Raw genomic sequence first — 25,580 nt, 5'->3', positions numbered from 1 at the left:
AGTTGAATTGTGCAGGTCCCCGTCCATGTGGAGTTTTTCAGTCAGTGCAGTACCTGTATTTTCATTTTACAGATCTTTAAATTAAGTGTGGGGGCAAGTTTGTGTTTGATTAGAGATCACAGTATTTGGAATCTTAAGAAATAGGGTGTGAGTCCTGATTCAGTCCAAACTGTTTCAGCTTCCTGCCCCGGGTGAGTCATGTGTAAACTCTTTTTGAGGCAGAGACGGCAGTATGTGGGTTTCCGACTGCACAGCGGGTTTGGCACCGCTAATCCTTACTGCTGTTCAAGGGTCAACCACACTGATACATGGCACAGCCCAGCTGAACTTCAAACACATCATGCTAAGTGAAAGACACAAAGCAGCACATGTACAATTCCATTTATAGAGAATCCCAGGAAAGGTGAATCTTATGAGACTAAAGGCGGATCAGTGTTTACATGGTGTTGGGCAGGTGGGAGTGGGGAGTGATTTTGCCAGTGAGCACAAGGGAGCTTCTTTCTGAGATGATAGAAATGTTCTAAAACTAGAGTGTTGTGGTTGAACAACTATAAAAATCATTGAAGTGTGTACATATATAAATGTCTGAATTAAAAATTTTGGTTTAGCTCTGAGTAAAAAGATGTGAAGTGGTGGCTCTCTGAGATGTCTCCTCTGTGTGCCCTCCAGGCGCGTACGGCGAGACGTACCCTGCCATCGAGGTTGACACCCTCCTGCCTCCCGCACAGCTGCCCTCTGCGAGGGAGCGCAGGAGGAGCAAGTTGAAAGGACTGGACTCTGTATGTATGAAACACTCTTCTTTTTTTGAGGTTAGGAATGAGAGGTCTGGGTTCTGACCCATGCTCGATTGGTGTGGTCCAGGAAAGAGAGGACGTGCTCTGGAATAAGGTGGACGTGGGTCTGAACCCAGGCTCTGCCTCCAGATACGAGATGACCATGAGCGGGTCATTGGACTCTGGTGTCTTAGCTTCTTGGCGGTAGCGTTCTCCTCTCCCAGGGTGGCTGTAAGTGTCAGTCCCCTCCTTTCCCCTGCAGAGTATGTGAATTTCAGAGAAAGCACAAGAAGCAACTGACAGCCTCAGTCACCTAAGCGCATCATGCAGGCATCTGCTCCATTTCGGTCAGATAACTTGCCCAAGGCCACACTGACAGGAGGGCTGGCATTCAGATCCCATGACCTTTTCTCAGAATACGGGTGAATGTTTACTCTCTGCCTGCACAGAGCACCGGCTTTGGCGCCCTTACTCCATGTCCCCACAATGTCCCTTTGCTGGGTAAGCAACTCTGGGCAGTTTCTTAAACTCTGCATGTCACTGACGCTTATCCCCTAAGGTTTGGATTTTTTTCCTTCTGTATTTTATAATTCCTTACCTTTACCCAGTGTGGCCACATTAATGTTATCACAAGTCCTGTACCTTCATCTGGGCCTGTGTGTGTACTCAACAGGAGTTAGAGTATAAATGCTAACATTTCGTTTCCTTTGTTCATCACACTGTACATTTATCAAGGGCAAGAACATGTTTCAATTCACTGGCTTATTCTGAACTTATTTTATATCAATGAATTTCTGAAGTTGTTTTCTTAACTACAGGATGACAGTCACCCTAATGTACCACCAGATGGCCTCTCTTTAAAATCTGTATCCAGTGTAAATGTCGATCAGCTTAGAGTGAGAAATGAGGAACGAATGCGAAGACTGAATGAACTTCAGAATAAACCTATTAATACAGGTAAACGGCCAAATGTGTTGGCCGACTGCAAATTCTCTAAGAACTTGGAGGCTTTCATTGATGGCTGGGGGACAGAGGAAATGAATTTCATAGCCGCTATCCAGCAAAACCAGAGTGAAGGATTCATTGTGCGGCAGATTCTTGCTACCAGAGGGGACACCCTGAACAGATGACGTTTCTGCCCATAAGTAAATCCGGGCTGTGCTTGCAGCAGGGAAAACGCTGATCAGTCTCGGCGTCTCACTTCCCCTACTGAAGTGGGGTTATCAAAAGTCAACTGTAAAACCTTGAGTTCTTTAGATTACACATCTATTATAAATTTGTAGTGCTACAAAGAAAAGTTTTTTACCTTTTTACTTGGCTTCCTTTACTATGGATAAAGCGAAACAGCCTCAGGTTAGTGTTCTCCTTGTATGACTCGCAGCAGGAGAGGTCACAGTGGTCGGTAGTCGGCACATCGTGTTGGGTGTCGTGGCCTCACTGCTTTGGCGCACAGCAGGTTGTAGTTTGAGTGCCGAGCTCGGGCCGGCAGGATGCTTCCTTAGGCAGCTACTGAGCTTCTCTGCGCCGCAGGCCACCTTCATGTCGGTGCTGTTAGTCATCCGCTTAGCGGAGCAGTGGGGCAGCGTTAAGCCCTGGTACTGGCTTTAGCAAATGTAGAGTGGTCTCTGCACAGTTCTCTGTAGTCTGTTAAGCTACAGTAATTTTCTAATAGCAGTTTCTTAAGATACTTTTGTATCTAACCTTTAATACTGTGGGGTCTTTCTCTTTTTTGGGGGGGGGCAGAATTAGGGTTTATTTATTTTTAGAGAAGGCACTGGGGATTGAACCCAGGACTTCATGTATGCCAAGCATGCGCTCTACCACTGGGCTGTAGCCTCCCCTAATATTGTGTTAATTAAACCCTGTTCTCGTATACTCTCTAACAGTAAGACGTCATGAGTCCGGTGGGAATTTCATACCAAATGCCAGAGAACATGGCACACTGAGGGAGCAGTACTTGTCATAGCGTACCTGCACAAGTGTGGACAGTGGGAAAGCAGTGCTCCTTTTGGCTGAATGGCATTTTAATCTAAGAGTTACCTATTCCTCAATTTCTTTTAGAACCAATAAGGTGAACTAACATTTAACAGGGATATACTTAAACTGAGAGAAAATAGAGCATTTGAAGTATCTTTTCCAGAAGGCTTTCAACTTCTAAACCTTTTTTCTTTTTTTTACATTGTCCTTTCAAACAGGAGCTTTTTGGTACGATGTGGATTGACTGCTCATTAAATTGGTACCACTGTCCCTTTGCTGGGCTAATCCTTCACAGTCCAGGAGATGTAATTAAAAAAAAAAAAAGAAAGAAACTGACATCACAGGGTAGGAAGACAGATTTTCCTATTACATCTAATAAGTAAAATAAGGTATAGATGTTGAGTACAGCCAATTAAAGAATGAAACACAAGTAAGAGCTGCCTCTTAATGGGGTAGACAACCAGCTTTCAGACTAGGTGTAAGGAGGGAGGTAACTTCACGCCCCGTCTAGTGCTTTCCTAAAATGACCTGATTTCCTCAAAGCAGTATTAGAAGTTGGGAGTATTTCCAAAACCCTTGCTAAAATAAAAACAAGTTTTGCGTGGCATCCTTCAGGTGACACAGGGTAAGACTACCTCCCCTTCTACAGTCGGTGACACTGGGCGCCGTCTCCCTGCTGCCTCTGCAGTCCCTGTGGGGCCGGCACCGTGGACTCACCTTGTTCAGGTGCTCGTTTCCTGCTTTATCGAACTGGCCCGTTCCGGGGTTTGCCTTCCTACCTCTTAAAGGAGGGGTCCGGACAAACCAGGACAGCTCAGAACCCAGTACTGCGGAGAAACGCCGCGCTGTAACGGGTTAGACTAAGACCTCTGTTCGCATCACCTGCTGCCGCCACCTTACCTGAGTCGCGTCTGTCTTGCCTCCTTTAGATGACGAGAGCTCACTGGTTGACCCTGACGACATCATGAAGCACATGGGTGACGATGGATCAAACTCTGTAGCCACTGAGCCCTGGCTCCGCCCTGGCACCTCGGAAACGCTGAAGCGGTTCATGGCGGAGCAGCTGAGGCAGGAGCAGCAGCAGGTTCCTGGAAAACCAGGCACTTTCACTTGGCAGGGCCTGTCTACGGCCCATGGTTGAATAAACCTGTGCTGGACCCAGTAGTGCCTTTTAAGGTGAAAGGAATGTGAAATCTGAACCGTAACAGTATGTGCCACCATTGGCCCATGCCTGGCAGTTCCATCTGTACATAAGGTGTGTTTTTTCCATGATGATGCATAGGATGTATATTATGTACATAAATAAAAGGCCATGATTATTAATTTATATGATGTAGGATTGTATAGAATTATTTTTGCACAGTTTTGCCATAAACTAAACTAGGGTGGTAATGAACTCTTGGAATCAACTACCATATGTGCATTATTTTCACTTCTGCTTGTCAGTAAGGTAAGATGAATAAAACACGAGTGTCTTAACAGTCCTGTAAAACCAGAATACTGTTCTGTGTTCATCTGTTATCACTGTTCTCGGTGATTTTTCACTTAGTAGGAGTACTGGTTGTAGCTGTGACTGTCGCAGCTGCTGTGTAATGAGAATCAGACGTGTGCGCTTCCATGTCATTTATGGCTGCTTGAATATAAATGATTGATGGGAACTGTTTGTGATTTTATTCCCATGAGCCATGCACTAAATGTCACATCTTTCTGCCTCAATTTTTGTGCCAACGAAGGCATTAAGTTTGCTAATTTATGACTTAAATACTTCTTGACTGACAGAAATAAATTATTTTTATTACCAATAATCAGTTTCTTATTTTACGTGGACTAGATAAGGTGTTCGGGAAGTGGAGCAGAGGCAGGGACACCCAGGGGTCATGGCCAGGGGCCAGAGCCCATGCTGCACCACTGTGGACACGTGGATTAAGTGAGTCAAGTCTTTCTAGTCACTCTGTAAGAGGCACCTTTAAAAAAGGAAAGACTAATTCAAATTCCTGGAAATAATTCTTAATCTTTAGCACCACGACAGAACACTCCCAGGCACTGGGCTGCACGTTTCTACTGATGTGATTAATAGGACAAAAGATCATATAAGTCCACCTCGTGTGAAATTTCACTGATATTTTAAATTTTAGCTGCATGTGAGTTTTAATGCTAATTTTTGTAATTAATCACTTAAAGAGTTTTCTTCTAAGGCTTCATCTTACTCTCAGATGAAGATATCTGTCTCTGCTAGAAAGAGCCAGATATACCATAAAATAACAAACCGCCAAGTCTTTTGAAAACACTTACCCCTCAGAAAGATCAGAAGGTCACAGTGGCTCCCAGCTCTGGCATCCAGCGGGGCTTGAAGAGGGCTGTGTCTTGGGGGGGATAAATACGGTGCACTTACAGATGCTCTGTTTGGTGAATGCTCCTTGTCTAAGGTGTGAGAGCAAACACTGAACACTTCTAACACAACCCACAAAATACATAGCCTTACCGCTGGAAAAAAAATCAGAACTAAAAAAACACTGAATTTACATGTAGTTCTGGACGAGAACATCCTTTACCTAGCTGTCTGGCTTTTAACAACAAGAGAATTAACGAAACACGGGGCCATGGATTACACAGGTTTTGATTGCACTGATGAAATAATTCAAAAACTTTATTGACCTATAACCTGATTAGAATATGCCAGATGAGAATCAATATTGTACAGAAAGTTGTACAGAATTTTTTACATAGAAAACTTTACATCTGTACCATATACATTTTATCCATCTGAAAAAATTTTCTACATCCACTGTTTATACGGAATGCTTGACAATCTTGTCTTTTTTTTAACCATCAGAGCACAATTCACAGTATGAATACATTTCCAGTAAATCTAACCTCCTCAAACCATGCCAGATTTGTTATTTTAATATATTCAACATTAAATTCTGTACACAGAGTAAAATCTACATCAAGCCTTGCCACCCAAAAGAAAAGAAAGTGATAGCAACCTAGATTCATTTTGCAGTGATTCAAGTTTCGGTCCATGAAGGATCATTCTATTTTAATGGCTCACCTTTAGAAGCCCTAGGAGAAGGATATTACAGGTAGTTAACATCAGCAGGGACATTTTCCACCTCTTCTGTTGTTGATCATGACAAGTGTCAGCCACAACAGCTTCTGGGCATGTTCAACCCTCAAAACAGCCACCCCCTCTAGAAAGGGCAAAACCAAAATCCCCACAAAATAAAAAGAGACAAAGTTTAACCCAAACGTTTAGTGCATTTGACAAAATATTATAGATATTTAGCAAATGAATAAGAAAATAAAGAAATAAAATAAAACAGTGCAGGAAGAACTATATAATGTTTAAGATTTTTATATTACAGACCTGCATCTCTGTACATTTTTCACAGAAGGATGATTACCAGTATCTCAGATAGCCTGAGTGTGCAAAAATCTTCAGAATAAGAATACCATAGCTGCTAAATATCTTTTACCATGAACAATAATTTCTTCTCCCCAACCCCCAGGTATAAACATTTTATCCTTCAAAATACAGCTCTCCTGAGTTGTACTTCTTGCAGAAGTTCAAATCTTTACATCTGTAGTTCTTTGGGTAAGTTTCACTTCCACACCTGCCAAAATATGTGGGGCTCCCCCTGCACCCAGGACAGGGAAGGACACGTGGGCTGACACTGTGGAAACAGGCTTTTTGCTCGTGAGCCCAACACGACAAACAGAATCCATCAGGTTACGAAAGGGACTGGAGATTGCAGGTTCCAGCTGAAGTTCTAAGCTTCTTTACCAGTAACCCTTAGACATTGCCATTCAGAGAAACCGTTTTTCAGGTAGGAAAGCTCAGCTCCAGGGTTCTTTTAAAGAGCGGAGGGATGTAAACGCCGAAAGAAAAATACTCAGTTCCATCACTGCTTGTTTATTCCAAATTCCTGTTCAGGTGGTTGTGATATCTGAAAAACTACTCCAATTCGCAGAAAAAATCTTCTAAGAACAGCACGAAGTTCAGGAATCAAGTCAAATTGCATAATTTCACATAAAAGAGGGTAGTAGAATGATGCATGAGCTTTAAACTGGAGAGAAACGAATTGCTCTGTCAGTAGTGCTCGCACTGCAAACCAGAACCTCAAAGTGCTTTAGAGGCAACCCACCCGGGGCACTGCCCTGACGGTGAAGGCAGGAGGTGTCTGGGGACACAGTGATCACTGCTCATGCCGCTCAAAGACTGAGAAGCACACGAAACTTAATACACGCATTGTTCACCTACTTACCTATCCTTATTTTGAAAAACATTTTCCATTACCTTTCCTTGACAAACTTGTGACGAACTTTTAGTATTTATCGTTCTTTCCCCTGGGTAGTAACGCCAAAGAAGCCAAGCAGGAACCACAGTTGAGTTTTTATAAGCTATGTTACTGAGACTGTGTTTCTTATTTGTAAAGTGAAATTTTAATTTTTAGGGAAAATACTGCCATATGAGATACGAGGTCTCCAGGCAAAGACTACCTTTCGTGTTCATAGTTCAATTGATATACTTTGTATTTTTGCTGTAGCTCCTTATTCTCTGCATCCTCGTTGCCTGCCTGTTTTCTCTCCTTTTCTGTTCTTCACATCCCACGAGGTGCAAGGACGCAGCATGCCATAACCGTGGCACGAAAGCAAACTGTGGCGTGAGGCAGACTGGGGTGGAAGTCCTTCCCAGCCCCTTGGCTGCTGGTGCCTTTAGTTGCTTCTCCAAGCTCTACCCGGCCCACCATGCAGAGGGACACGCATGGGGACCCACAGCACATGGCTTGGGGCGGGTGTCTGTGTGGCACCAAGCTGCATCACGCAGCCTCTACTGGGTCCCAATCACTACCATGGCCCAAAGTGCCCGATGTCAGGCCACCAGACTAGGCACTTTAAAACCTATTCAGTAATCACAGTAACACCTGTTTTCATTTATGCGAGCTATAACTTGCTACGTTTAAGAGTGAAATGTGTATTTCTGAAGACTTTAAATATGTATTTATATATACGGCTATACATTTATATTTTATATTTATTTTTTACTGGTTTAAAATTCTAAACTGAGCTTAAGGCCCATTCACTAGGAGGGCTGAGTCACATGCAATCACTGAATGTACCAAATGAAAGGCCGGGGCCCGGAGCACAGGCCTGGGGCCCAGACACAGCTGCGTTTGGGGGCAGAGCTCAAGGCTGGGTGGAGGGTGGGCAGGTCAGCAGTTGCAAATTGTAGGGGATCCCAAGTAGCCTGCCAAGGTGCCCTAGAGGACCCCGACTCCTCCTCCTGACCCCCCGCCCCCAGAACCACGGACTGGGGAACAAGGCGGGTGCGGAGAGAGGAGGCTCTGAAACCCGGCACCCCTGCCTCCCACCTGGGCAGACGCCCATCAGGCTGGGGACGCCGGGCCGGGCGCAGTGCCTTGAACTTACCCTGTTGTCGCTGATCTTCAGAACTTTAGTTAGAAACAGGAGCAGTAAGTTAGTCCAGGCTTCGCGATGACTTTCTGACGTCAGGGTAAGGAAGTAACTCAGTGCTTCACTGCAGACACTGCAACAGAAGAGGCTCACTTTTACACGTGCTCGCGCGCCTGTTGGAATGACGGTCACTGAGGACGAACCACCAAGACGAGGAGGGCAGAGAGCACTGACTATCAGGAGCTTGCTAGACCGTCTTTTTACATGAACTAGCGTGTCAACATAAACACTTACATGTTTTCCAAATAAACACAGTAAAAGCAGCCATCACAGCTTATCAGGAAACCCACACGCCTCTCATTTCTGAAGCTCCGGTGACACGAAGCCCCCGGGCAGTGGCACACGCACCAGCTTGGCGTCCAGAGACCCGGGCTGAAAGCCGGGGCCCTCCCCCCGCGATGTGAAGGAGGCGCTTCTGGGCCTGAACAGTCTCACCAGTAACATGGGGAACAGAGACCAAGTGTCCTCTTAAAGCTCTCAAATGAGTTTAATTGGCCGTTGAGAACATCTGTTCCCCTAAGACGACACAAATATCCAATGCAAATACTACTATTCTCTCTGAATGGCATGTTTCCTTCTTAGCGTAAGTTCAAATTTTCAAGGACAGACTTAAGCTGTCATGAAGTAAAAAGGGAGTGCAAAAAGTAACACCAATAGAATTCCACATTTTTTCAAACTAAATGCAGGCAGGCAAGTTTTCACTTTCACAAATGGATGGGTTTGCAAAAATAGAGCGATCTATGGCACGAAAAAAGCCTAACAAGTATAGTATAAAGTTTTTGAATTTTAAGACAGAAAACTTCCTCCTTTCCCCTGTAACAGCAACACTGGACATGGTCTGTCTGTAAGTAAGACTGTATTTGATTCTCACGATCTCTTCCTTGGGCCCCAGCCTCTGCCCGGTCGGGCAGCCGGGCCGGGATGCACAGCCGGTGGCCTTTCCCAGCTCCGCACCGAGCAGCCGCACAGGCCGACACTCAGCCCAGAGCCTTACTTTAAAAGTCTCTGCTGGACCTCCTCCCAGGCGCTGGCCCGGCTCTCGTCCGTGTACATCCGGAAGAGAATGCGCAGCCCGCAAGCCAGGCTGCTGGTCTCCTGTTTCAGAAGGTTGGGTTTGGATTTGCCCTTGAAACCTGCAGAAAGGGAAGGTCCGCGTTAACTGACGAGGCATCTCACGGGGAGGCAGCCTGCGCGGAGCACACGCTGTGGGCAGCGGGGCACCTGCTGCGAGACAGCAGAGCGTCCTGGCCCTGTGCACTGGCGTCACACAGAAAATGCACACTCGGCTGCGCAGGGGTGCTAAGTTGGGCATTTCTATGTTTAGAATCTCCTCCCTTTTCAAGCTGGGGAGAAAAAACAACTTTTGCCTGGGAAAGCGCAGTTTCTGTTTTAGGGCTGAGTGCCAGGGGAGGAAAGAGCCAGTGACAGGAGATGCCTGGCACCACTGGAGTGAAGACATCGATGGCAGTGCCGTCCAATAAAGACCCTGTGGCCCAATCGGGGCTGGACCTGTCTCGACCAGCTCCCCACCTGAATGTTCCCCTTTTCCCTTCTCGCTAAGAAATAAAGCCGCTTCCTCTCTCCCTCTGCCTCTACTGAGAATTCTTTCCCTCTTGGTGAGCAAAACCCACACGCTGGGACCGGGCATGATTTGCCCACACGCCTGGGGAGCTTTCCGATTTGGGGGTCTCTCTCTCTCTGCTAACACAGTGACACACAGAGACCAGAGGGACACAAGCAGTCAACTCCCATCGTGTGAACACCGGCTGCACACCCACGAATGGCGAGCACTGAGGGCGCAGCGCACGGCTTACCTGCCTTCCACAGAGCCGTCCTCTGTTCGTTGTTGGAGTTAAATGCTTTTGCAAATCGGTGTGACTCCAACAAGCAGTCCAGTAGCTTGAAGAGTTGTTGTGATGTTAAAAAGCGATACATTCCTTGGTCTTGAGTATCAACTCGAACGTCAAAGTCCACGGCATCTCTCTTTGGAAAACAAACCACCACAGCACATGCACACACAGCCACAGATGTTAGTCAATTTAGAAATCCATGCTCCCAAAGACTATAGAACTTAACCCGTTCTGTCTCAACAGAAAAAATGCATCTTGTTATTTAATTTCCAGAATCTTCACTCCATGCATCCTAGTTAACCAAGCACCACACCTCTAGTTCCCGATAGCCCCCCTCACAATTTCTGACTCCCAGAGCTCTGCCCTCACCGGACCTTCAGGCTCTCGCCGTCACTTCCCTGCTCCCCGCCCTCCCCAGGTCCTCACTTCTCTTAGCCAGTCTGAGCCCATGGACTGTGATGACGGACACTCTCCTGCATAAGCCACCCCTCTCCTGTTGGTAACTGGCTGGCAAACTGCCTGCTCTGGGTCTGCCGCACAATACACACGCCTGGAGGGAGAGGGGTCTTCGCTTTAAGTCCAGGGGCTCTGCGTGCTGCCCCGCGACCCCCTATGTGTCCGTGGTCCACTTTCCTGGAGACCAGCTCACATTTTCACTTGTCTCCTCAAGTATCAAGAGCTTCCTCCCCAGCCTCACCTGGGGGATGACTTTGCTTCCTACCTCAGGGAGAAAGCAGCAGCTCTCAGAAGAGATCTCCCCCTGACAGCCACCACCGGCCGACTGACCTCTGACATTTACAACCCTCGATTTGCTGGCCTTCCTGTTACCCTCATGAACTGGCTGCGCTTCTATGCACGACATGCCAGGCGCTGCACCAGGCTCCACCGCCATTCGCTCCTGAAGACTGCTTCAGCCCCCGCCCTCTCGTCCACACCGTTTCTCCTCTCCGGGAGAACTCTCACCCGGGAACAGGCTGCAATGCTGCCCATCTTACCAACAAAACAAAGCAAACCCTTCTCCTGAGCCCCTTCAAGCCCTTCAGCTACTGCCCACTTCTCTGCGCCCTGTTTTAACAGCAGAACTCCTTGACAGATTTACAGATGTCTGCTGTCTGCAGATGTCTTCTCTTCTCTTGTACCCATTTTAGCAACGCTTTTGTATCAACATTACAATTAAACATAACGTCAAGATCAACTAAAGTTCACCAAACTGCTAGAGCAACTCCCTAGGGCAACTGCTCACTCGACCCACTGAGCTTCTGACAGACTGGATCACACCCCTCTCCTTAGAACCTTCTTCACCTGCCTCGCTGGACGCATGCCCTCGGTCTCCCGCCCCACCTCACCCCGATTCTTGTCCTCGGACTCTTTATCACTTGCCTGATCAACCACAGGGTCCAGGGCGCGGCCCTGACCCTCTCCTCAGCTCTGTCCACACTCACCGCCTCGGCCATGCCGTCAGTTCCACGGTTTAAAATGACATCTGTGTGGTGATTCCCCCAAATGCACCCTCTAGCTTGACCTCTGCTCTGAAGCCCAGACCGCGGAGCTAACGCCCTGCTCCACAGAAAGCTGCCCTCACGCCCACTCACCTGCGCCGCGGCTAAGTTTTCCGCGTCCTCCTTCTTACTTGTGGCGGGGAAGAACACGATGTTGTCGATAGTCTGGATGAGTTCCAGCTGCACAACACATTTAATCAACAGGGCGGCAAACAATTTTTGTTCTGGAAATTCTGTGAGGAAACCCACCCCAATGCACATGCAAACAAAAATTATTTTGAATCCTTTATAATTTCTATGACATTACAATGCTAAGGAAACATTAACATGTATGAAGGCAACTTGCACGTTTCACACTGAGGACAGCCTGCTTCTGCACATAAGCACTAGTTGGTAAAAGCTTAACTTAACCATATTTAGAAAAGCCTTAGAAAATTGACTTTTTAAGTAAACAAATACATTCAAAATGACTTAGAAAAGTAAGTATGTTCAAAATCCACTACAAATTTACAAATAAGACTTAGGTTATTCCTTAATAAAATGGATCAAATGGAGTAAAAGCTACACCTTTAATAGCATTTACTACAAACCCAAGTTTGCCTTCTGACTCTGGGTAAAAGAAAAACCCACACCAGAAACAGATGACAGGGACTCGACCTGAGGCTGGAAGTGAGGGGCAGCCGAGAACCCTGACCGACGGGACCACACGGGGGCAATCAGAGCACGTGTTCTATTTGGACCCAGGTTAGTAGTTGTAGCTAAGAGGCCCTTCTATTTCCAAAGGGACCCAGAAGCACAGACGGCTATGAAGTCACACTGAGCATATGATTATACGAGTGACAGCGGGAAGGACCCAGTGCTCCCACACCGCAGGGGCTGGGACATGCGCTTCAACAACTCGGCTGGGAATCTAGCAGCCGACAGGACCTGCTTCTTCACAGAGCTTTCCCTTTCACTGGCCATCCGGTTAAGTAAATGGAGAAATCGAGGTTAGGAGAGACGCCTCAACCGCTGAAGCCCCGGAGGGCTGGCAGCCCTGCCGCAGCTCCCGGGGGGATGTGCCGGGCCTGCTGGGGGGCGGGTGCCTGGGGGGAGCTGTCTGCTCGGCGGCCTCAAGGCAACGGCTCCAGCTCCGCGTGACGGACTTGACAGTCCTTCAGTTTTCTCCTACTTCGCTTCTGTTACAAATTCCCTTTTCCAGCACCAATTTCTGGGAGTGAAATTCATGTTTTAGGGATTTGGGGGAGATAGCAAAATAACTTGCTTAAATTTATTCTTATTTAGGTCATTCATAAAGGCTCCTTCCCAGACAGTTTTCAGAAATGCTGCAGCACTGAGTATTCTGTGCTTGGTACCAGACCTCAAGTCAAAAGACAAAGAATAAAAGACACCCCAAATCCCATGGCTGTCTCCTCTTAGCACCCCCTCATCCAAGTGGTAAGAGCACTTCTCGGCCCCGGGAGCAGGAGTCTGGGGCAGCACACCCGGACTCGGGGGCTCGGAGAAGGTGGATGTCCGAGGAGACACATCTCATCAGCTCCAAAGGCCGCTGCTCAGGTGGTCAGAGCTGTCAGCGGGCAGCTGAGGGCCGATGAGGAAACTGCAGGATGAGGTTCTAACTTCAGTCTCACTGGCAAGACCAGTAGCATGTTTAGGGGACAATATCTATTTGTCCACAAGGGCTGACACTGCCAAGGGTCACACAGGCAACCATTTCACCGGTCACAGGAGAGGGAGCAGAGCCAAGTGAAGATGAACTCTGAAGGTCAGCAGGCACTGGAGGAGACGCTGGAGCAGCGGTGAAACTGTGCAGAAGGAACATGACGGCTGCCCCCCGGGAACAGGGCCAAAGGCCCTGCCTGCACTAGGGGTGTCCGAGCAGGAGGTCCTGGCGGATGCCTCCTCCCGGAGCAGAAGCACCCACAACTGTCCACCACGTGGGGGCTCACGGGGACACGGTGAACGTGCCCTAAACAACCTGGCAGGGTTGGAGCAGGTGTCTGGCAGAAGAAGGAAGCTGAGCCCTTGGTTCAGGGTGGCGGGGAGCAGCTCCCTTCACTCTAGTTAAAGCAATGCTCCCAGATCAACCAAGTGAAAACTCTACAATGTGTGACCATGTCCTTCCCTTTCAAAGTAAAGTGTATTTCAGTGTGGTCTTGGGGCTGAGAGAGAGCAAAGCCATGTCCTCACGGCATTTTCCAGTGCAGACTGAAGCTGTTAGGGATTCCTGTATGAGCCATGCTGCTCTCCAGAGAACAGGAATAAAAAATGAAAATGGGCCACTCATCACCACCCAACTCCCTTTTAAGAAGTTTAAGACTGAAGCCAGAGGCTTCTTTCAAGGAGGACACTACGTCTGCCCCCTCTCAAGAACAAATGTAAGCAGCTAAGATTAACAAAAATTACCTGAAATAAACTAACTGAAAATGGGCCAATATAAGAGCCATAAACGTAAAACTCTTCGAAGAAAATACTGGGGTAGAAAACCTTCTTGGCCTCGGACTTGGCTGTGGATTCCTAACTAGGACACCAAAAGCATGAGCAGCAACACAAAAACAGATAAATAAGACTTCATCAAAATTTAAACCTTTTGTACCTCAGCAAACACTAACAGTAAGAAGTGACAAGACCTAAAGAATGGGAGAAAATAAAAATTTGCAAATCATGTATGTGACATGGGTGTAGCATCCAGAGTATGTAACAAACTCTTCTAATTCAACAACAACAAAAAATCCAATTAAAAATGAGCAAAGGACATGAATCGATATTTCTCCAAAGATATACAAATGGCCAATAACATGAGAAAGAAAAAATATTCAACATCATTAATCATTAGGGAAATACAGAGTAAAACCACAATGAGAGAACACTTTACACCCACTAGGATGCCTATTAGAGGGGCGGGGAGGAGGGGAAGGAAAAAAGAAATGTTTGTAATGATGTGAAAAAACTGAAATTGCTGGTGGGAATATAAAATGGCACAGCCACTGTGGAACACATTTCAGGGATTCCTCAAAATGTTAGGCATAGAATTATCAAATGACCCAGCAATTTTACTCTAGGTATGTAACCAGAAGAATTAGAAACAGGTAGTTAAATAATACTTGTACACAGACATTCAAAGCAGCAGTACTCATTCTAACTAAAAGGTGCAACAAACCCAATGTCCATCAGCCGGGTATAGGATAAACAGAATGCAGCACATCCACCCCAGGGACAGTCAGCTACAAAAAGGAATGTAGGAACCACTGATCCACTTTACAACGTGGATGGACCTTGAAAATATTACGCTAAATAAAAGCCAAACACAAAAAGCCACGCTGTGTGATTCTGTTTATACGAAATGAGCAGAATATGCAAATCTGCAGACAAAGAGCAGGTCTGTGGCTGCCAGCGGCCAGGGAAGGGGAGAACCAGGGCGACAGCATGATGGTTACAGAATGGTTACAGGGGTTCTCTGGGGTGTAAGACTGTTTTAGAACTAGATAGAGGCAGTGACTGCACACACTATAAGTGTACTAAATGCCACTGAATTGTTCACTTTATAAAAAGTTACTTTTGTTCTTTTCTCTGTTACAACTTTCCTTCAGTAAATGAAATTGAACCAAGTTAGTAAAAAAAAAAAAACAGAAGGAATTCCCCTTTGCGAGAAGAGCTGAATGCAGGCGAGGGAGGCGCAGAGGAGACCTGGGTCGGGGCGGCAGAGGGCAGGGAAGGCTGGCCCCTCAGGAAGCCCAGGAGGAAGGCATGTCGGGTCCCACTTTAGCTGAACACGGGACCCGCAGGCAGAAGGGGATGCTGAGGAAGACCCATGTGCGTGTACCAACCCCGCATGAAAGCACGGCAGAGAAAGCTGGTCCTGCAGGTGCTGGCCGAGTCCCCGAGCATGCCCAGGGGAGCGTCTATCAGGGGACGCCCGAGCTGGAGCAAGTGTAGTAACAAAGCGACCACACAACCGACTACAGCACGTCTGCTGGTAAAGGCAGAAGCACGAATCTCACACCCTGCCTACACAGAACAAAACACACTGTTTTTATTAAGAGAATAACTCACTTGCTGTGGGTTTGATTTTGCTGACTTCTTCACTCACAGCGGAGACAGAAGCCAATGGAGCTTGCTGTCTATTATCTGCAGATCTCGGCTGAACAGAATCATGAATATCTACAGATTTCTGCGATATTGTATCCTAGTAAAACAAACAAAAAATTCATTATAAGTAAAATGAATAAAGGCTAATGAGGAAAAAGTTTCTATTACACTGTTTTTTAAGAAAATTATATTGTGTCCCTATGAAAATGACACTGTACACACTGCAATTATGGACAGAATGAAAAAATTATTTAATATTACCTAAACATGGGTAAGAGCTGATAATCTTTATGAGAAAAGCTTCCTTTCTGACCTTCGATGGGCATGGGCCTGACACCACTCCAGACCAACAGATAAAAACAGAACACATGCATGTGGGCAGGGGGGGGGGCGGCGCGGATCTCTGCAAGCTTTGTAAGAGAGCGTTTAGGGAAGGATGCTCTGTCACCTAAGAAATCAGTGACCAGAAAGGTCAGTGAGAAGGTGACCAACTAGGAGAGTGGTGTCATGAAGAGAAGCTGACATGCAAATCCAACAGAGCTGCACCAGAACTCAGACCCAGCCATGTGTGACCTTGGAAAAGCAATGACTCTTCCTGGGCTGAGGTTTTCTGATCTGAAATGGAGATGACCCTTTCCTTGCTAAGGACGTAGGTAACAAATGCAACGCAAAAGCACAGTGTCGGACAACAGATGGTGGCTGACGTGACTGCTCTTCTGGCCATACACTGTCCCAGCGTGCAGCACACCCAGAGAGGAGACAGAACTTGGTTTCAAGATGAACTGAAATTCTGACGTAACAGTCCCAGATACAGATGTAGGAATCGCCTACTGGCTCCATTTCTCTGGTACAACACTGACATACAGATTTTGGTACCATGAAGTGGATGCTGCTGTAACAAATACCTAAAAATGTGGAAGTGGCTTTGGAACTGGGCAATGGTAGAGGCTAGAGGAATTCTGAGGCATATGACAGAAAAAAACGTAAAGTGCCTTGAAGAGACCGTTGGTAGAAAAACACGTTAACCTCAACTCTGATAAGGATTCAGAAGGAATGAAATGCATGGTACAGAAAGCTTCTATCATCCTGAAGAACATATATACGGTTGTGAATAGAATGTCGATAGAAATATGAATGTTAGAGGCGTTTCCTCAGAAAGAAACCAGGAACATGTGACTGGATACTGGAAGAATGGTGGCCCTTGTCACAAGCAGCAGAAAACTTGGCTGAACTGTGCTGCACTGCTGGGTGGAAAGCAGAACTTGTACGTGAGGGACTTGGATAAGCAGCTGAGATCTCCAAGGTGCTGAAGGTGTGGCCTGGTTTCCCCTTAGTGATTACAGAAAAACATGAGTAAGGAGATGCATTAAGCAAAAAGAAACTAGCATGTGATGACTTGAGAGGCTCTTCACCTATCCAGATTGCAAAGGACGCTAAAATCGGGCAATTCAATGTTAGCAAGCATGCCCTGGATAGCTGGACAACTGTCTGCGGAAGCGATTAGGTGTGTGACTAATGGTTCCAAACAAGCAGAAGCCAGAAAAAGAGACAGGGTTATCCAGGAAGATGTGCTGATAACCCTCCTGTTTAATGGTGTGGATTTTCTTGACATACACCAGGATTTTGAGAATAGTATACCAGCAGAAACATACCAACCTGTACTGAAAGGGACAGAAAAAACATGAAATGAAAGAAGGCTGTCAGGCTTCTGGGATTCCTCAGGCAAGAAATGGGTTGACAGAGCTCCTTAACTGCAAACATGTGCTAACTTTTAAGGAAAGGAGTACATTCAGAGGGCAGAGCTGCAGAGCTCCTTCTGGTCAGAGGGAGAAGCCACGGGCCCAGAGGGCAGAGCATCAAGCCCCAGAGATTATCCTCAGGCACTGAAATTTAATGAATTTGCCCTCCTGGGTTTTGAACTTGCTTAGGACCAGTGACCCTTTCATTTCTTCCAATTTTTTCCCTGTGGAATGAGAATATTTACCCTATGCTTGCCTATCACTGTATTTCACAAGCATGTAATCTGTCTGCTAGGTCCACAGATGCAGAGAAATCTTGTTCCAGAATAGACCACATACTTGATCTAGGTGACTTAGATGATGAGATTTAGATGAGATTTTGGACTTGGTACTGATGCTGTAGTAAGTTGAGACTTTTGGGGATATTGGGACAGAGTGAGTATCTTTGTCCAAAAGATAAGACATAAACTTTTGGGCACCAGAGGGCAGACTGTTAGTGGGCTAAATTGTGGTGCCAGAAAGGTAAATCCAAGTCCTAACCTTTGATACCTGTGAAGGCTACATGGAACTAGGGTCTTTAAAGTTAAGGATCTTGAGATAAGTTCATTCTGAATTTAAGGTGGACTCTAAATCTAATGACCAGTGTCCTTATAAGAGAAAGGAGAGATAGATTTGACCTTACACAGCTATGTAAAGATGGAGGCAGAGGATGGAGTGATGTGTGTATAAGCCACGGAATGCCAAGGGTTGTGAGCAGTCATTAGAAGCTAGAAGAAGCCAAGAAAGATCCTCCCTTAAGGCCTTGGGAGGGAATGTGGCCTTGCTGATATCTTGAGTTTGGACCTCTGGTCTCCAGAACTGTGAGAGAATAAACTTCTGTTGTTTGAAGCCACTAAGTTTATAGTAATTTATGGCAGACCTAGGAAACAAACAGGCTGGGTGAAGGGTATATTACAATTCTTTACACTGTTTTTGTAACTTAAAGGTAAAATTATATCAAAATGGAAAGTTTAAATAAAATAACATCCAATAATATCTTGAGCCTGGTATGTGAATCAGTATGTAGTAACCCGGTACCTGCGTCTTGCACTCCTGAAATCATTTTATTCTATGTCTCACACCATCTATATTTTATGCCCCCTTTTTAGAAGAGTTGGGCTCATATACAAGAATTTACTCTATGGTAAAATTACTTACCACAGACAGTTAAATAAAGCATATTTTAAATTAGTTATTAAAACTTACCAACTGTTTTTCACTCACAGGAGATGGAGGTGGGGGAGCAGTTTCTCCTGAAGAGGGACGCCAGGTCAAGAGCCTTTAAAACACCAAAGTCACAGCAATCAGAGTGGGAAGCATGCCACATCCAGCATACTTTGAAATGACATGAGCTGGGAAGTAAGTTCAAGTTGTCCTACAAACAACCCAGGTGCCATCAACAGTCACTCAGCGAGGCTATGTCTTAGCTTCCCCATCAGTAAAACTTCCCCTACAATTCAATTACAAACTTATCCCTTAGAAAGAGATGACAATTAACTGTAAAATACAACATTTGCAAATAAACTTTCCTTAGATTATTAAATTTACAGAACTAAAATAAATGCTGAGCTTTTTTTTCCAATTCAGAACTACTGTTTGGTTTAAACTGTATGAATAAAATCTGATAAAATCACTTCATTATGACCCAAATTTTGGATGCTCAGACTAAAGGTTTTGGTTTACAAAAAATTTTATTCATGTATCTGTTATGGTTTATAGGAGTTTTACGAAATAAATACAAATTCATGGAACACTGAGATATTTTAAAAAGGATTTCCATTATGAGAAATCACTAGGTACTATCAAACCTTTTATATCCATCACTCAATATACAAACATCAAGTTGTATAAAATAGTCTTACGCATGTGGGATCGTGGTTTTGAAGATGTCCAGGGTGCAGTTGCAAGTTTTGTCCCAGATTTCTAGGGTAAATTTTTCACCATTCAGAATAACAACGTTCTCTAAGCAGTTTGTACCAGATCGTGCTAACTGCTCATTGTCTAGAAAAGAAAAGAGCAATTCATTTGTGTATTACCAGGGTCACATTTAACACTTTGTGTCACTTATCTAGTAGAGACCTACCTTGCTGCACGCACCAGTAGAGCTGGGAAAAAATGTCATCCAAAAGTACATCACTAAGTACTTCTAAATACTGGGTGAACACATCACAGATCGCGTAAAGCGCATGGTTACAAGTTGTTGTCATCCACTCAGCCTTCTACGGGGGAAACAGGCATTAAACGAAGGTCAGACCGTTCATCAACTACTAGAATTAGAAAAGAAACACGCTGCATACTTAAAACACAAGCCTGTGTTCCTTTCAGAGCACTTAATTCCCTCCAGAATATTACATTCATCTCAGAGACTTCGTATCTGGTATCTATTTCTCTTCATTATCCCATAACCATCTATGTATAAAATGATTCAACTATTTTCTGTACTTTTTGTTTTAATCATAAAAAACAACCACTTAAGAGAAAAAAAACCACTACTGCTTTGTCTTGCTATTAATGTTGTGATTTTTCAAACAAGGGGCACTAATAACAACTGGCCATGCTCCAGAACATGACAGAACATAAAAGAAAAACAGGAAGGAGGTAACAGGAACTTACCCAAGTGGGGTTAGCATGGGTTTAAAATGAAACTGGTGTAAGCAGTTCCTTTATTTTTCTCAAATACATAAATGATTAATCTGAATTGATGATTTTTATATATGGTTTTGTGCCAGTGCATAGACATATGTCTACTTACTAAGACATTTTAAGCATCTACCTGTAGGTCTAAAGCAGTTTTGTGCAGGTCAGTGAGGCCTTAAATCTGCATTTAATCCACTACATGGGCCAAAACACGAAGACCTGCTATTCTCTCCCCACACTAACTGAAATGAGTACCTATCACTGTGTGTAGTGAAAGACACTGAAACAAATAAAACTTACCATGTATTCTTTATTAATTCAGAATAAGTCACTATGAATACGAAGGAAAGCTACTGATGTTTTAGTTGTGACAATATTAAAATGAGGAAGATACTGGAAGTTCAATTAAAAACACCAAAAGCAAAATCCCAATTCATTAACTCAGTTCTACCCCCAAATCGTATTGTTTATAAAGACGTACTATATTATAATGCCTTAAAGAAAAACCTTCTAGTATTTTTTTTTCTGTTCACTACATTTAATTTGAAATACTAAAATGTATTAGAAAAAGAGAGCCTTTTGACTTGAGTGTTACATGAAAATTTCATGTTCTCTTACCTCTGTCTGCTGTTCTGGCAATTTCATGTTGTCAAAGATTCTGAAGACAATTCTAAATAAATCTTGCCACCAGTGTTTTTCATAAGTGTGGCCATAAGTTTTCATTATTTCAAACATTACCGTTAAACCCCTAAAACGATAAAAAAAAAAAGTTAAAAAAGCATATCACATCAAAATCCCCCTCCTAAAATAGTTTTTATAGTTCACAAAACTATTGAAAACAAAGTTTAACAACCAGCTTTAAGCTTTGCTTTCAACAGCTTCGTGAGCTTTAGAGATTTAAGCTTTAAAACAGGCTTCCTTAGGATGCATCATTTAGGGAAAAACTCCAAAGGCCTTGGTCTTAAAAATTTTTTTCTTTTCTTTTTCTTCCACTCCCATCCCATCATTTCAGCATTTTAAAATTGTAAATGAAATTACAGATTGAGGAAGATCATCATTTGGGTGAATATTAATTTTGTGGAAGAAAATATACTGACATTAATCTAAGAACAAATTAAAATTAGATTTTGGAAAAACTTTTTCAAAGAGCTATATGAATTTTTAGCCAACACTCTAATTGTTCATATAATATCCTCAAACTAAAGGATATTATATGGGGGGGGGGGAATATCATGTGGGCAGGGTGCCTGTTTCCTGCTGTATCCCAGGCACAGAGCAGCTCGATACATAGTGAAGTATTCGTTGAATGAAGAGTATTCCATTCATTTCTTCTGAGTAAGTATTAAAACTAAAACTCAAAATTGCCTTCCTGATTTCTTACTATCTTTCTTGAATAAAGTCTTCATTAAAAAGCTTGATCTTTTCTCTACACATTAATCTCTTCTAGTAAACTATAGGTACCCTTCCATTTAGGAAAGATTTGTATTTCCAAAAGTCTGAGGGAAGTAAGCTGGAACAAAGTTTCTCCGGGTTAATTATTTAACTCTAAATCTACAGAATTTTGAGAGACTCAAATGAGAATACACATGGAAGTACTTTGTAATTAGCGTGTTACATAAATCATGGTGCTGCATTTTAAAATGTAATCCAGACAACTGCCCTTCCAAATCCCGGAATGAGATAAGAAAAAGCCATCACTGAACAAAGTTTACTCATATTTTCTCTCTTTTTTTTTACCAACTAGAACACATATTTTCTCCTCTCTTTCACAACTCATCCATAATCTGGAACACAGGGTATGGTGAGAAGCAACGTAGCGTGGTCCCAGACAAGGACAGACTAAGAGACTAAGAGAGCAGATAGGTCCTGAGTCTAACCGATTTCTATAAATAAACAAGGGCAGGGAGAGGGTGTTGAGTTTACAAGACTTTTCAGTTATGACATGGCAGTTGCTCTACTGAAGTGGCTGGACATTTGAAAGCTGGAAATCTGAATAATTTAGAGTTACATCAATTGGCGGCTGTCTTGAATTCTATCAAAGTTCCTAAAAGGTCCACCAACAAAAATTTCTCAATGCCTAAATGCAAAATAAAACGTTAGAGCCTTTCACCTAAGCCTGCCTGCTCTCAGAAAGAAAGAAAGAAAGTCATATGTTCTTGTGATTACTAAATTCTATGACAAGTTCCCAAGGTTTGAGTCCTATTTTAGATTATTTTCTATTTCATAAAAATTTGTTGTAACAAATGATACTATAAAAATGAAAAATTTCTTAGGATATAAAACAAACTTAACCTTGGCTGGGGATGAGTGTGCTTCTGACATAAGGGGAGGAAGGAGAGATTCATTCTTTAATTACATTCTATCACTGATTTGTTACAAGTCTGTATTCTTTCTGACTTAAAAAAAAATCCAATAAATCTAACTGTCCAAAGGACTAAAAAGGAGGCGGGAATATATAAAAGAGGGATTTTGTTTAACACAATACTGAACTCATGCCAAGCACTGCTGACAGATACCAAGACACACAAGTTGGTCACTTCAATCTGGCGGTCAAAAATACAGGGTGAGAAAAACTATACTATTGGATTGATATGGAATGTAACAAGTTCATATAACAAGTTCTTATAAGAAGAGTGGGCTGAGCACTTGTCTGATTACATTACATTCATAATAGTTTCTTTACAAATGGACTATATATTCATATAGTTCTTTTATTGAGAATGTACTTTTGAGAGAGTTAAATTCTTTTTGAATAGGCCTAAGTTATTCAAAACTGTTACTGGACAGTCTTTAAAGAGAAATAGTTCTTTGCCTAAAATACACCAAAGACATGCATTTGGAAATTTTTATCATTCGTCAGGAAATAAAATTCTGCCACTAGCTTCAATTTCTGATTGGAAACAGATGTATGAAAAGACAATGTGTAAATTAACAAAGAACCTAAAACTCAAAGAAGGCCATAATCATATTTTAAGGAAAAGTAATTTATTTCCATTTTTATTGTTGCTCAATTCATTTTAAAATCTGCCTAATAATTACATTTGATAAAACTGAACTTGTGTTCACATAAGAAAAGTTAATTTGATTAACATCACAATAAGCCTTTTAGAATTTTAATTACAAATACTGATTGTTACCTGGTTCTTACATCTAATTTGCATCTATTGATGATACAGGATAACTCAAAGAGAATTGGGAACCATCCTCTCACCCACACCCTGTCTTCAGGTGCCACATTCATGTCGTCACTTGTGTATTCCTTGAAAGCCTTCAAGAAGAAAGGCAGGTTTATTAAAGGCAAAACGTAACGCCTATACATTAAACATATTATTTTCTCCTAAAAAAATGTTTAAATGCTTTACAAATCAAAAGCGAGCAATCTGATAAACAACTTGTATTAAGGTGGAGACTACAACTGCCTGCAGGTCATGGACAGAATTCAAAAGCTGGTTTTAGCTGCAACTCCGTCACCAGCTTTCTGCATTATTCAGGTTTCCACATTTATCATTTAAGTGGGACGACACCACGCAGCCACCCCAAGCACACTGGGAGGTGTGACGATCACATGAGCAGATGTAAGAGGTATTAAGCACCCAAAGGTCCATGACAGGATGCAGTAAAGATCTATGAAGCATCACTTCTCCTTGTGACAGTTACAAAGACAGATTCAGACACACAAGTTAAAGCTGGCAGCCTGGCTGCCGATTCAACCTTTCACTTCAGTGCTTAAGCCCACACCCTCCCACAGAGAACTTCTGTATGCAGAGCACGATAGGTAAGACATAGTACATTAAGGTAATGGCTAAAAACACAGGCTTGAGTTCAAATCCTAGGTCTCCTTTACTATCCCAGGGGCATATTTTTTTTAACTTCTTTGTGCCTCAGATTCCTTATCTATATGGGACTACAACACATCTTATCCTAGAAAGCTATTATGGAAAATTAAAAAAGTTAATAGAAGTGAAACACTCAGAAAAATACCTGAAATCTTCAACAAATGTAACCATAACTCAGAATCAAGCTCAAATAATTCTGGGGTTAACTGAAAAATAAATGCTTCATATACCCTCAATTTCCAAATAAACTTAGATTTCAGACTGGAAATAAATGTTCAGTAAAATTTTGTCACTAAATGATGCTATACCTGAGGTCTATCAGACACATATTTTGCACAATGGCGAATAAGTCGAATTGCTTCCATACTTGTGTCTGGGAAAGCCGCATTGCATGCAAATTCAGACAAACACTTCACTGCATCCTGGAAAGAATCAATGGTTGCTGGAAAGTGTTTTTCAAACACAAGCGCTATAAGAGAGAACAACGTAACAAAAAATGATCATTTTCCAATTTCCAATTATTCTTATTTGTACCCCACACACCAACCTCTAGTTGTAACAGATCTTAAACCTAGATATAACCTTCTTAGGTTACGGTTTTGATGTCCACCAGACATGGGCCTAAAAGTCTGTCTTGACCACTTACTTGACTGCCTTGAGCAGTGGGAAAAGGGAAACTCTGTTAGAAGCCTAGCATCTAACAGAGTGGTATACCAAAATCAATGGTTATTGAGTGACTATACACAATTACACTCAATCTTTCTGTATCTGAGTTTCCTAATCTATAAAATGGGGATGAAATACCAATGGATAGTTGAAGCACTAAATAAAATGTAAGTAAAGTGCTTAGCACAATACTTAATTCAAGCAAGCTCTCAATAAATGACAACTATGATGATTTCATTATTCTTGGTGTGAATGATGATGATAGTCATCATAATCTAGATAAGCTTAATTTACGTTCTTAGTATCTCATTCTCCCTTAAAGTCAGAAGAGGCTGTGCACTCAGCCTACCAGAAACAAAGCTTAGGTGCCTTAAGACTCTCTGGCTTTGCACCTCAGCTCTATCACTCACCAGTTTTGTGCCCTTAGACAAATTACTTAACCTCAATGGGCCTGAGTTTCCTAATCTATAAAGAAAAAAAAAAACAGGGGTAGGGATAATAAATCTATTTATCTCACAGAGGTGTTATGAAGATTGAAGAAAATACATGCAAAGTGCTTACAGTGCTTGCAAAATAGTAAACATTCAATGTTAACTATATTATAATAATGATAATACTGTATCATTATTTACTCTGCTTCTGTAGGCAAAACTTGGTAAACTTACAGCCCATGACAGGCCCATAACTGTATACTTAAATTATCTTCTGAACACATTTAAGTTTGTCTTTTTAGCTTGAACAGAGCTAAGAGAATACTCACTGACAATATGCCCCGTTGTTTGGAACGCAAGTTCAACTATGCTTTCATCTTGATCGGATGCAGCTAGATGAAATACAGAAAAAATGTTCTTCCATCCGGACCGGATGTTAGCCGCTTGAGAATTAACCATCTGTGCTATACACCGTACAACCATATCTCGAATCGTTGGAGACCTAAAATATTAATATAATTGCTTGGATAAAACTCATCATTTTTTTTTTTCCCTTTCTTCTGTTAGTC

The 25,580-nt window shown here is 43.2% G+C and overlaps 2 protein-coding genes across 24 annotated transcripts in view; one reads left to right on the top strand and one right to left on the bottom strand.

Moving 5' to 3' along the window:
- The window catches only part of CSPP1 (centrosome and spindle pole associated protein 1), a 110,942-nt gene extending 106,865 nt beyond the window's left edge, over positions 1-4,077 (top strand). For all 22 annotated transcript variants that reach the window (XM_072951857.1, XM_072951856.1, XM_072951853.1 and 19 more), the window contains 3 exons: positions 670-779; positions 1,592-1,730; positions 3,680-4,077. In XM_072951857.1, the coding sequence (XP_072807958.1) occupies positions 670-779; positions 1,592-1,730; positions 3,680-3,891 (461 nt within the window). In that variant the 3' untranslated portion in view covers positions 3,892-4,077. The remainder of the gene's footprint in view (positions 1-669; positions 780-1,591; positions 1,731-3,679) is intronic.
- A 1,302-nt stretch (positions 4,078-5,379) lies between these two features.
- The window catches only part of ARFGEF1 (ARF guanine nucleotide exchange factor 1), a 97,996-nt gene continuing 77,795 nt past the window's right edge, over positions 5,380-25,580 (bottom strand). The window contains exons 27-39 of one of the 2 annotated variants that reach the window (XR_012065456.1): positions 25,341-25,513; positions 24,223-24,383; positions 23,216-23,346; positions 20,697-20,826; positions 19,525-19,660; positions 19,304-19,442; positions 18,648-18,720; positions 15,628-15,760; positions 11,668-11,754; positions 10,040-10,208; positions 9,220-9,358; positions 8,181-8,298; positions 5,380-6,817 (exon numbers count right to left, since the gene is read on the bottom strand). Coding sequence is in view for 1 of the 2 variants with exons in the window: in XM_072951851.1 (XP_072807952.1) it covers positions 6,653-6,817; positions 8,181-8,298; positions 9,220-9,358; positions 10,040-10,208; positions 11,668-11,807; positions 15,628-15,760; positions 18,648-18,720; positions 19,304-19,442; positions 19,525-19,660; positions 20,697-20,826; positions 23,216-23,346; positions 24,223-24,383; positions 25,341-25,513 (1,807 nt within the window). In the remaining variant the exon portion in view is untranslated. Of the gene's footprint in view, positions 6,818-8,180; positions 8,299-9,219; positions 9,359-10,039; positions 10,209-11,667; positions 11,808-15,627; positions 15,761-18,647; positions 18,721-19,303; positions 19,443-19,524; positions 19,661-20,696; positions 20,827-23,215; positions 23,347-24,222; positions 24,384-25,340; positions 25,514-25,580 lie in introns of both variants that reach the window. The other variant, XM_072951851.1, reaches the window with a different exon arrangement.

Source organism: Vicugna pacos, chromosome 29 (assembly GCF_048564905.1).
Source record: "Vicugna pacos chromosome 29, VicPac4, whole genome shotgun sequence".
NCBI lineage: Eukaryota > Metazoa > Chordata > Mammalia > Artiodactyla > Camelidae > Vicugna > Vicugna pacos.
The sequence above is the reverse complement of the archived record's forward strand: the minus strand, read 5'-3'. Positions and strand labels throughout refer to the sequence as shown.